The sequence below is a fragment of the Juglans microcarpa x Juglans regia genome, chromosome 6S (assembly GCF_004785595.1).
Source record: "Juglans microcarpa x Juglans regia isolate MS1-56 chromosome 6S, Jm3101_v1.0, whole genome shotgun sequence".
Lineage (NCBI taxonomy): Eukaryota > Viridiplantae > Streptophyta > Magnoliopsida > Fagales > Juglandaceae > Juglans > Juglans microcarpa x Juglans regia.
In genome coordinates this window covers 10,908,069-10,920,906 of record NC_054605.1, presented here as the reverse complement: position 1 = coordinate 10,920,906, position 12,838 = coordinate 10,908,069, and the positions used below count along the sequence as shown (strand labels likewise).

The 12,838-nt window shown below is 35.9% G+C and overlaps 1 protein-coding gene across 3 annotated transcripts; it reads right to left on the bottom strand.

The window, feature by feature from the left end:
* Positions 1 to 6,647: 6,647 nt before the first annotated feature.
* LOC121237510 (boron transporter 1-like) lies at positions 6,648 to 12,631 on the bottom strand. 3 transcript variants are annotated; one of them, XM_041134255.1, is made up of 12 exons: positions 11,275 to 12,631; positions 10,976 to 11,058; positions 10,631 to 10,823; positions 10,402 to 10,540; positions 9,962 to 10,127; positions 9,557 to 9,723; positions 9,259 to 9,432; positions 9,035 to 9,130; positions 8,426 to 8,563; positions 8,020 to 8,339; positions 7,399 to 7,669; positions 6,648 to 7,217 (listed from the first exon to the last, which is right to left on the bottom strand). In XM_041134255.1, exons 1-12 carry the CDS (start codon positions 11,376 to 11,378, stop codon positions 6,924 to 6,926), a joined length of 2,145 nt encoding a protein of 714 aa, XP_040990189.1. In that variant the 5' UTR covers positions 11,379 to 12,631; the 3' UTR covers positions 6,648 to 6,923. The 3 variants fall into 3 exon arrangements, with proteins under 3 accessions (XP_040990189.1, XP_040990190.1, XP_040990191.1); XM_041134256.1 differs by having other exon boundaries at positions 6,648 to 7,211; XM_041134257.1 differs by having other exon boundaries at positions 10,976 to 11,020.
* Positions 12,632 to 12,838: the final 207 nt, after the last annotated feature.

Here is a 12,838-nt window from a genome sequence, read left to right as displayed (position 1 = left end):
GATGTAAATGATCTTTAACCTAGACTAGAGTGCTGCCGCACCACCAGTTTAACTTTCTCTGACCTTTCCCCCACTGGCCGGCAACCATCATAAAACCCCTATCAAGCTCTCCCCTTTGCCGTTGAATCTCTGTGCTGCCCAAACTTCTCTCGGCTTCCCACTGCCACGAGTGAGCCCTCCATTTAAAACCACCACTGCCGCAACTAGCATCTCCAAGCCTCCACGCCTCCTTGTCCAGGAATGCCCAGCAACCAGCAGCATATTGGTTGTTTCATGCACACTGCCATGCACCACCCTTCATGCGCTTTCGCCAATCCAGCCATGCATACCACCATGTGATAGCCACTGCCCGAGCCCCATGAGAAACCGCACAACCACCACCAAAGGGCAGTCCCACTGCCAAGCTCTTTCACGTCGCAACCCACACGATTGGCCCTTGCACGACAGAAGACACTAGCCCCGAATGGAAACCGCCCAACCTCCATCTCCCAAGCCCACCTAGCTGTGCACCACCATTCAACCTCGCGGCACAACAACCCCGAGCATCAGAACGAGACTTCCTTCACACGTTAGAAGCCACCGACGCCACCACCCCTCCCCCCATCTCGCGGACAGTCGCCAGCCGTTGTCCTCTGTTTTTCTCACACCGAAACAGAGCCACCACTTACAGCCATCCCCAGCTCTTTCTCGCTTCCATCAGCTACGGCAAGTGTACACAGAAACTGCCGACGAAGACTTCCCGTCACCCCAGTCCGCCTTAGGCCTCGGTAAGCTCACACCGTTTCTTTTTGTTTTTCTCTTTTCTCTCGGTCTCTCTCGGTCTCCCCCTCATTCTCTCACCGTGTGCTTCTCTCGTTCATCACTCTCTCTCCCTCTCTATCATTTTCAGCTGCCCTCACCGCTGTCGACCACAGCCAGCTCCCTGCGCCATCACACATTCCCTTCTTAATGAGCCCCTGCCATGCAAAGCTAATTTCACGCATGTGTATGTTATATATGTTTTCAAACAACAAAATGCCTAACTATACCTTACCCTTTACTACAAGCTGTATTAATGTGCTTTTAAACTTTTATTATGTATAAGTACTCTCTAATTTATTTATGTTTTGCAAAAATCTTTTAAGTAAATTAAATTGGTATTAAGCAAGGTTTTTTTTTCTTCAAAAAGTAAACAATAATATTGTATTTTTTTTATTTATGATCTTATTATATTGTTGCTGTATAATTTAAAATATTTTGGTATAATTATATTATCTAGTATCATATTTTATAATTACACTTTAATAGTAAATAGGTCAGACTTTTAAATGTTTTAGTCGAAGTTATTAAATAGACATTGATGATTTTAGAAAGTGATGATATATTTTAATGTTATGAGAATTTTAGTTTTTGAGGAACTAAAATATGTTATTTTAAAAGATTAGGCTTAAATATCGAAATACGTGATTGATTGAGAATTACATGATTATTTTATAGGTGACGATTAATTATTATTCGGCATTTTTTAGGAAAATTCTGAAAAAGCTAAGAAGTCTAGGTAAGCGGAGTTCTTATACTAGACTTTGCATAAAAAAATGAACTGGGATAGATTTATGAAAATGTGCATGATATATTTATTTTTGAAAAGACATGTGAAAATAACCTAAGTTATTTACTCTGCATTACTCATGAGATCCGTAAGAAAGAGAAGAGTATTTTTGTCACAACTGGTGTAGACATGAGCTAGTTTTTGTGCATTATGTTTCTGATTTGGAAAAGAGCGAATATGAGTCTTTTTCTTCTCTAAAGTTTTGTTTTGATGAAATAAAGATGTTCTGATGCATGATATCTAAAAAGTTTTGCTGTGAATAAATGAAGATGTTTTTATTCTGTTTATTTCGAATATGTGAAATTATCTAAAACCGTTTAGTTTTTGGCTTTTGATATGAAATGACATCTGAAAACCTTGGGCATGAGATTCTAATTCTGCATTCTGATTAAGTCTGATTATGACGTTCTGTTCTGTTCTGTTCTGTTTTCCGTTACGGCTCAACCGCGGGTTATAATAGTGGATACGACCCTTCCACGGGTTATAATGGTGGTTTATAACCTTACCACGGGGTTAAACATGGTATACGACCTAATCACGGGTGATAATAATGGATATGACCATTCCACGGGTTATAATGGTGGTTTATAACCCTACCACGGGGGTTAAATATGATATACGACTCAACCACAGGTTATAATAGTGGATACGACCCTTCCACAGGTTATAATGGTGGTTTATAACCCTACCACAGGAGTTAAATATGGTATTTATCCCGATGTGATGCTCTGATTGATGAAGATGAAGTATCGGATTTTGATATGCCAAAGATTTTTGAATAAGAATGTTTTTCTGAAAGTTTCGCTCTGATATTGTTGTAACATGTTTTGATATTTGCATTCTAAAAGTACATGTTTCTGTTTCTGCATTATGAAGGTAAACATTTTGTTTTGCATTTTGAATTCTGAAAATGCTCATGTTTACATAATAGTATATGTTATCTGCTTACTGAGTTGTTGATAATTCACTCTTTATCTCCATAATATTTTTCAGATATTCTGATGGTTCAGCTAAAGATCAAGATTATGAAGTATTGGGTGAAATGATTTAAGTATAGTAGTTTAAGCATAGAAAGTTTTATAAGTATTTACGATTTTTATTAAGAAATTTTATTGTGTTATGATGACTTGACATTTTAGAAAATTGGTTATATTGAGGAAATTAGTTTGAATCAAAAATTCTATATGATATTGGAAATTTGGAGTCTATATTTATATTGTTGAAATGTGAGTTTAAGTGATAGGAAGTAACTCTTCAACCCGTGCAGGACCGGGGTGTTACATGGGAAGGGGCCTAAAAGTGCCTACTACTACACACTACACTTGGCTCCATATGGAAGAATTGAGATTTTTTTTAAATGAATATATACCTTAAAAAATGTAAATATATTGATATCAAAAGATAATATTAAAAAATTATAAACTTGAGTTGATATACAAAAAAAGAATAATAATAATAATTAGATTTTAAAAAAAAAAAGAATAAGGGGGCATCTTTAAAGTTACAAAAAAATTTAAATTATATAAATTCCTTTCAGATTTTAAAATTACATGAATGACATCTAGGTTTAAAATTTATAAAAATATCAACCAAACACAAGAAAATTATAAAATTACCATTAAAACAGTATGGAACAGATCAGAACGGTTTGGAATTTGGAATGAAACAAAATGAGGATGTATAGTATATTGAGTACTATAGCAGAACAGAAAATTCCAACTGTTCCAACGAAATTGTCTCGTTTGTTTTCAAGAAACATCTCATCTCATCTCATCTCATCTCACTTCATCATTACAACTTTTCCAAATCTCCACACAAAATAAAATAAACAATTCAACTTTTTCAAATCCCAAAACAAAAATAATATTAAAAAATATATTCTAACAATATTTTATTTAACTTTTTAATTTTAATCTCATCTCATCTCATCTCATCTCTGAAAACAAACGAGCCCTTAACTATGATGTTTTCACCTTTGCTTACAAAATCTTCCCATTATCCTTTCATACATTTTGCACCTTCATGTATATGTTCAAATTATCAAAATTGGAACTATCAAAATTGATATTGCACTATTCACCTATCCAAAACTGAAATATATGTTGCTCTTGTTTTATTTTGTCTATTCACGTAAATAAAATATTATAGATATGTGACATTAATGAATGGTATATATAAATATATATATATATATAATTACTTTGATAGTTTGCAAGTGCAATATGTTAGATATGATGTTTTTATGTACAAGATTCACTGGCATTAAAGTTACGCTTGCAATTGCAATATGTTAGTTCTCATGATTTTATGTGCAAAATTTAATTGGGATAAAAGATGCGTTGTGTTTGCATCATCATTGAATTTTTCTCCTCGATTGTGTAAAAGCTTTCAAAATTAGAGACGTGAAGAGAATAATTTTATTTAAGGCCTTTTACACCACACAATCAATGTGTTATAATTTGATTTAAAAATTAAATTTTAAATTTTGATTCTTAAAAATTAAAGAAGAATGTTATATATCAGTTACTATTCACTCTCACACCCTACACATATAACTTTTTTATAAAGTGTAGAAATATTTTTCGTAGAGTGTGAGAGTGTTTTTTATATGATGTAAAGTGTGGAGTGGTGAATAGTGACTGATGAAAAGAATTTTTCTGTACCATGTGAATCGTGTGCGGTGTAAAGGCTTTCAAATAATCCTTAATCAAACGTGTCGTACATCACTGCTGATCCAAAAGCTTAGTTTAACGAGTGTTGGGGACAAAACTGCAGTTAGGGTTCACAGCAGCGAAGGCATTGGTAAATGGTAAAGGGAGAAGATATCAAAGCTTGATAGGATTATACAACGAAAACAAAAACGTAAGCGCAAGGCTTAAAATTGATAATGATGAGGACAAGAGAGGAAAGATTGCAGGACGAAAGGGGAGAGAGAGAGAGAGAGAGAGAGAGGCAAGGGACTTCACTTTGGTAACCTGACTTCACCTTTTTCTTCTTCCTTGTTATTCTTTCATCCATGAATATTGTATCAAAGAGCTAGAGAGACCATGAAAGTTTGTATTAAACCACATTTATAGTAGATTTCACTTCTCCAAGATCCATGGATGCAGGTTTTATTACCAAATCACTTAAATCTCTGCATTTTTTTTTTATTCATTGTTATTTATCATTCTGCAAACCATGAATGTTCATCTCAAGCACAACCATCAAACACCGTCTAAAGACCAAGACATGGGCCATCAGACCATACTGCTGGCCAGCCACCGTGACTGAAAAATGCCTTAACAATGAGAAAAGTTGTATATCATTACTCTTTTTATATTCACACAAAAATAAAAATACCTTGGCTCAGCATACTTGAATGCCTAGATTTAGGTCCGTTTGAATACATAAATGGTTTTATTTCATCTTATCATTACAATTTTTCTAAATTTCTACATAAAATATAATAAACAATTCAATTTTTTCAAATCTCAAAATAATAATAATATTAAAAAATAATATTATAATAATATTTTATTTAATTTTTTTTTTTTTTTTTTAAATCATCTCATCTCACTGTTAAATATATATGTTGACAAGTATTTGAGTGACACGATCACGAAGATCCAGTAGTACAGAGAGCAGGGTCCAGATAATGGAAGGAATTGCATGCATGCTTATTCCACTAACCTATCTAATCAATCACCAAATCTGTACCAACCAAACTTTCTTATCCTTGTGAATGATGAGGCTTTTACTGTGGATATAGACAGAACTGAATTTATAGTGACATTCAGATGTAGAATCCATGAAGATTTGCATAATAACACAAGAAGAAGAGAGAGAGAGAGAGAGTTATTTAAATCTTCCAAAACAGAGATTAATTACATCTTCTAAGAAAGGAGGTTGATTAGAACTAAAGCAGCTGAAAAAGATAGCGTTAGATTTGAATACAGGATTAGAAAATGCTTCAAGAAAAAGAGAAGAAAAGATGGGAAGTACAAAAGCAGCAGGCCTGCTCCATTACTAATGCAGCAAAGGACATATAAAGCTAATAGTGTGGTGCTCTCAATGCTGTGTAGGAAAAGATTCTCCCCCAACAATCATGAAGACATGAGTGGAAGCCTGGTCAACATGAACTTCATCAAACTTGCAATGCAATTGGCATGGCTTTAAAAATCTGGTAAAAAGGCTCACCTTTGCTGTAGTTCCCTTTACGAAAGATGACACATATAGGTGTCAAATCCCATGAATTCAATGTCCTTGATGACAACCAAGACCAGGAGTGTAAAACAGGTTAAAATTAGAGTTAGAATGGGCCTCCCTGAATTTAAACAGCCATAACATAAATATCTCGCCTATAACATGAATTAAAGGAGGACCTCAAGCAATATATCCATGTTTTACCCATTTTCTACTACTTACAAGCTGAAGCTAGTGTGTAAATATAACACTTATTATGAGACTCATTATAATAAATATAAAAATAAAAACATAAATACTTCTTTCTACATCAGTAGTGTGGTTGATGTGTCAATAGACAAGCTTGTAAATGAGTGTTTTTAATGAATAAGCCTCCTACATCAAGAACATATCCTCCTTTCCCAAATGGAGGATTCTGTCAAATTAAAGAAGACACATCCATAGAGGGGCTTGATTACCATAGATTTAGCAGTATAACTGTTATTTGTAAATCTCATAATTTGATTTTTGGATCAAGTGGAAGGGTAGTAATTAAGGTAATTGACATGAACATATCATATATGAATGCTGAATTCAGTAATGAATCGCCCCCACACAAAGGAAGGATGGGAGCACTAATGTTTATGATCAATGCTGAATAGATCGAGTAATAGAAGCACAGAGCACGCTCTGCTTCTATTGATACTTTTTATTTTTATTCAACTTGAAGGAAAAAAAAAACAACAACAACCATATGCTGCTCTGTGCAGCCCTATCAAAAGCTAGTTAAATTGATCTTCCCTCTATTTCATCTCTTCCTGATCCCACTACCACTTTCAGAACGCAGATTTACTTAAAGAGGGAAGTATATAAGATGACCAACCAACAGAAGAAATGAAAATAAATAGACCTGTTATCCATTATCATAAGTGCATTCTCTGCCCAGCCTATATGAGAGATACAAGTTGAGTAGTTTTTTTTATAAGTAAATACAAAGCTAGAGTAGTATTAGTACTGAAAGTCAACCTACACCATTATAGAAGGTTGGACGAAATAAAAGAAACACGCATCTACAAGATAACACTTGGTTACATGATTTAGAACAGGACCTCTCGAGCACCCTTGACTACTAACCTCACAATAATCACAAATTTAGGTTTTAGCTTAAAACTTAACTACGAGGGCTTTGTCCAAGAACAGATGGCCCGGGACTGGGAGTTTGTTTTGCTTCAAGTTCTTTTCCTTTCGATCTGGGACTCTGTTCCCCCCTCAGTTGATTTACACGGGGGCTGTATTTTCTTGGTGATGCCTGCAGGCTATGAGTAGGCCTGATATCCAAAATAGGGGTCGAACTTGTTACCTTAGCACTCTGAGTGAGACGGATCTCACCACGGCTTCTTGTGATGATTTCATCAAGAATTTCCGCACCATCAATGTTAGGAATTCTTGCCTGAGCATCCTGGCCCTGATAGTGCATAAAACATCAAGATGTGGTGATAAGCTTCAGGAGATTAGCTGATAAAGGCCTGTTTTAGAATGAAATGCAATTTTGAATCATCATCATGGAAGGGAACGCAAGAACGAAATTTCTAGATATGATATTTAAATATGTCTACCTAAATGAACAGAATGGTTAAGACACTTACTTGAACTGTCATGTTGAAAGCAATCGCAGGGGCTTCCTCATATTCTGCAGCATCCAACTCATGCAGATGGGCACCTTTAAAAAACTTGGGGAGAAAATACTGTCGCACTGGTACAAGAAGCATGATCAACAGTGGGAAAAGGACCCCAGCTAATGGTATCCATGTTATGCCGAAACATACAAGCAAGTAAGTTGTCTGGAACAAGGTGAAGGTGGCAATTGTTTTGAAGGGCACAGTCTCGACAAAGGTTGCATGATACTCCTCCAGCACCCTAACAAAATTATGTAAATATCATTTGTTTCTTCTAAAAATAATAAGAAGGCTAATTATGTTCATAATTTCACACACATATGGAGCAGTGAAAAGCCGTCAGTGGAATTAAAAAAAAAATCCATGGATATATAAGAAATTAAAACTGAAAGAAAAAATATCCATGATTGTATATGAGACCATTCTACATATGAGAATTAGAATTATAAAGCCACTTTCTAAGGAAAAAAAGAGATAAGCATTAGAGAACACGAAGATATGAAAATATGTTTTTCCCAGTACGGAAGAACTTGAAGTCCTCAAACCCATGGCGATTAACAAGAGTAACTAGAAATATGAGCAGAAACTTACTTGTATCTTCGACTTGGAGCAGTGAAAAGCAACAATATCCTCTCCCAGAACTGATTTCCAGGCAAGCTTTCAATTGCCATGAAAGCAAAGTAGCCCCAAAGAACTGAAGTTGGGATCTTCTTTAGAAGAGGCATCGCAGCAACACAACTGCCAACCATTAATGCCTGAAGCAGATTACTGAGGCGTTGTTCTTTAACTTCGACAGGCAAAAGATCATCAATATCCTTATCCACGTCAAAAACTGCCTCATCAACAGGGGCACCAATATAGCCATTACTGGAGGCTAATTGAATAGTGGATTCTTTCAGCTCTTTAAGACCCTGTTTGAAGCACAGATCTAAGAAAAGAAAATATGTGTATATATATATATATATATCTTTGTAAATATAAAAAATCATTCGCTTACCAGAGTGGATGGAATTTGGTAGGTTAGTGGAGTCTGCATTTCATTATATGCTTCTTGCATGTTCTGGTATAATTGACCCAAATTTGAATTCTTACGCATACTTTGTCGGGCTGTCACTACAAGCTTATTCCGCAAAAGCTGCTCCAGAGAAACCAAAAGGCCCATTGTATTTATTAACATATACGTCAGGAGAAAGAAGAATTCAGAAACAAAAAGAATTCAGAAAGCAACTAACAGAAAAGGGTCATTCAAAGAGGAAGGCAAAGAAACAAAAAGGCAAGGAGATGCATTCTCATTGCAGGATAAGTCAAAATTGGAAGATAGGACAAGGATTTATTTTAGAGTTCAAACTGTCAGAGACAGGTATTCTCAACTGTCCAATTAGTACCAATGCAACGAGTATATCAGATGATTAGGATCATTGGAGTGAATTCAAAGAATGGTTGGATTTTGGTTTGTCCTTTGTGCTGGGATTGCAAAACATAGGGAGAGTTTTTTTTTCTAATGATCTGAATTCTATGCTCTGATAAACTTGCAAACAAAAATAACGGGATTTTAGAACTGTAAAATGAGACTATTTAACTTCCAGAACACAATAAGGTGGTTTACCTGATGTTTTAGAGTGGCTAAACTTTTTGTATGCATCGGAGATTGCGGGATTACGCCATTGGAAGGAGGAATGCCAATAAGCCCACATAATATGACCTGGCAAGGAAAATAATTCAAAAACTAAAATGAGAAGTTTCCTTCGATAGATTAATAAAAATTCTTTTAAAGATGGAGTTTTTTGACAAAATTACAAGTGAATTTGGTATTCCTTAGAGACAGCTCACCAAGAAACCCAGAAGAAGAAGGTCATAATGATATGAAGCAGGTTTCTTCAGATTAAACTCCTTCTGCTGGGCAAGTTGGGATGCAACACTGTGATCAAAGTAGTAAAGTACAGCTATCATAGTTGCTGGTATAAATGCTCCAACTATATATAATGGAGGAACGTTCAACATGTCCTGCACAACTTAACAACATGAGTTTGTAGCCAAGCTTCAGACACAAAGAAACAAAATTTGGGCGTCCCTGAAGCAGATGCCAGAGAGGAGTCTTAGCAGCTATTTGACAAACCATAAGATTCACCTTTATAACCGTCCAATTTGAGTATGCCCCTGGAGACCATGGATTTGGACTGAAAAGACGCCTGGGGATCCCTCTTGGGACATCATTTACAGGCATGTAAGAGACACCAGTCCATACAAGCACCATTAAAGGAACTCCATAATCCGCAATAAATCCCCGTAGGCAACCTATAAATTTGAAACACCTATAACATAAGAAAACTAATAACATATATGATGCACAGCATAGATAAAGAAAAATATTTATTTCCCCTGACAGCAAGAAACTAACAATTTCATTAAAAAGACAATCAAAAGGGAAAAAATAAAAAGATGATATCAAATTACTAATTGAAGAACACTTGGTGAAGACCAAATTTAATCTTTTGACCCTATGCTTGATACTTCGAAAGCAAACTCCGCATACCAGTCCCATAGCGCCAGGATCTAGCTTTACGACTGCTTAGTGCAGTAAGAAGAAGGCCGAAGGACAGAACCAATGCAAACATTCCATTGCCAAATCGCCAGGATAGCTGGAATGCAGTCTGATTTGGATTCTCTCTCTTGGGTATGGCAAACTCTTCCACAAGTCCCTGTATCATAAGATCCATGAATTGAAGGTCCAGCGAAAAGAATTTTTACCAAGTACTGATAAAAAATAGAATGTTAACAAAGCAAATTAGCTTGTTAAGTGACTTGAGGAAAAGGTCTGGTATTTGAGGACTTATCACCACCATGAAAACTACTCAATACCATAGAAGCTTTTCAACCAACTTTCAGATCTAATGTTATATCAAGAACCTTCCAGTCCTCATTAATCAAAATGAAGTTATTATTTAAAAAATTAAAACCATAAATGATATTCACCCGTATGGCCTGCTGCATAAATAGCATTGCAATTAGCAGACCAAACAATTCACCAGCAAGGCGTGTAAATCTATTGATAATCGAGCAGGCACCCAGAACAGCCAGCAAGAAGAGCAAAAGTGCCGTCCACACACAGACCCTGAAAACCCAATTATGTATAAAGAGTGTCAAATATCACTAAACATCAAGCCCTTTGCATTTTTCAAGTACCCAAGTGTTTATGTGATACCATCCAGTCCAGGCTAAGAAGAGTTCCTGCCCCAAATCCTTCCGGTCCTTAGCAAAGTTGAACATGAATGTATACATCAGCACTGTTGGCTCAGCCACTCCTAGAATAAGTAGGGGCTGTCCTCCAACAACTGAGTGGATAACACCACAAAGTGCTGTTGATGCAAGAGTTTGCACAGCAGTCAAACTTCCTTCTGCAACATATAATCAAACGAAGCATGTCTGAGAAAACAATTCCCAATTTATCAGCTATAATAATATGTTTGTGTATTTTTTATTTGGGGCGATGGGGGGATAAGTAACTAGAATAGGAAGTTGGCAGCCAAAAAAGGAAAATCCAGCACACCTGTTTCTCTCTCCAGCTGCTCCCCAAAAGATATAACTGGAATTGCTGAAGCAAAAAATATGTACGTTGTTGGAGCCAGGATCCTAGTGATTGGAGATAATGATAATATATTCATAGTAAAAATATAAAAGTGGCAATATCTACAGAATTGAAAGTTGTCCATGGATCAGAAACTGTTGTCCATGGATCAGAAACTGTGATGGCTAGCAAATTGCGGTAGTAAGTTACTAAGTTCAATATCTTTACCAACATATTAGTTAAATTGTTATATATGGATAAGAATTACAAGAGTCACAAACCTGATACCCGCCCGGATACCACCGGCCCAGTCTTGTTTATAGCACAAAAGTCTTCCTTTGAGGTCATTCTTGATCCCACGAAAGGGAACAAATGTTTCTTCCATGATAGGTCGAATAGTTTGTGAAGAAGGGATGATAACTTATTTAGCTTTTTGTTTGAGTAACAAGTAACCCGGGAAATATGTGGAATGAAAGATGCTTAATTCAGGTTCGGATTTTAAGGGACTCGAGAGGCCAACATGGTAACTAGACTTGCATGAGAAAATATATCTGTGTATGTATAGGCAAAATTATGGGCAGAGAGGCAATGATTTCTTCTTCATCGTTGGAGTTTGAGAGAGAAGGAAAAAAGAATGTCGACTCATCAAGTATAACAGACCCTTGATAATATCCATCGGCAAATGATTACAATTAAAGAATTTACATCTCTAGTGAGTTAGAAAGAATGTTGGAGTATATTGCTACGAGGAAGAACAAAAAAACTAGTTGGTAATGGATGCAACTACATGGATTCCTTATCTTGGTAAAGAATCAAGGATATTAACGAATGGAATTCATAGTGAATTAGGAAGTTCTAAACTTTAATAAAATTGACAGACGCTCTGCATATGTTCAGATCAGTACTAGCGGTTGACTTTGACAAAGCTCAGATCCATCACCGTCCCTCTCTTCTAACTATCAAGAAGTACATCAACATAACAAAATGAAGCGGAATGCTAAGAATTAATTACAGGATATAACTTTTACATCCTAAAATTGGTGGAAATCGCAGTCAAGCTCTAGAGTTCGGAAATTAAAAAGAGCAACAAGCACCAAACTAAGGAGAACCCATTAGTAAAAGCTGCATTTGCAATGGTTCAGAACTATTTGAAGCAAATGGGTATCAATAGAAAGATGAACATAGATTATCTATTCAGCAAGACTAGCGAGAACCCATGATTAAAACCACAAACAAGATTGATTCAGAACACTTTTAAGCAAATGGGCATCAACCAAACTGGGAAAAGAACCAATCAGAACAGCTAAACCAAAGTTACATTATTCAAAGAAGACCCTTCTTAGCAACAACTCGAACACTTGGAGAACTGGCAGATAAAAAAAGGCTTGGAGTTGCAAAAGGCGAGAGACTGAGAGCACAGAGATATAAAAGAAGGCAGGAAAGGTTCTACTGACAACTCAGGCAATAAACGAGCAAAGAACGTGAAACTTATAGATCTTTCAGCAAACTTGCGAGGGATTTTCGCGTGAATAAGACAGTGTGCGATGACTAAGCATAAATAAGTCTCTCGGGCTCTCAGCAGTGGAGAAGAACAAAGAAAATGATGAGAGAAAGCGGAGAGAGAGATGGAGACAGGAAGAGTAAAAAAAACTCACTAAAAACCTGCCGTTTGCTGAGAAAATAAGAAAAAAAATTGACAAAAAAAAAAAAAAAAAAAAAAAAAAAAAACAGATGTTACTTAACTTACCTTCTTCGGATTCTGTTGAATTGTAAACTATCGCTAAAGTATTCAGTGTACTTCCCGTCTTCCCTTCTCAAAAACATGTTATAGTACGGGTATATACT

Bases quoted from the DNA above. Each gene is read 5' to 3' on its own strand.
- LOC121237510 (XM_041134255.1), bottom strand. From the start codon at position 11,378: ATGGAAGAAACATTTGTTCCCTTTCGTGGGATCAAGAATGACCTCAAA. The intron at 9,131-9,258 runs GTGAGCTGTCTC...TTTCCTTGCCAG, and splicing joins TTCTTCTTCTGGGTTTCTTG to GTCATATTATGTGGGCTTAT. The intron at 8,340-8,425 runs GTAAGCGAATGA...TGCTTCAAACAG, and splicing joins ACCAAATTCCATCCACTCTG to GGTCTTAAAGAGCTGAAAGA.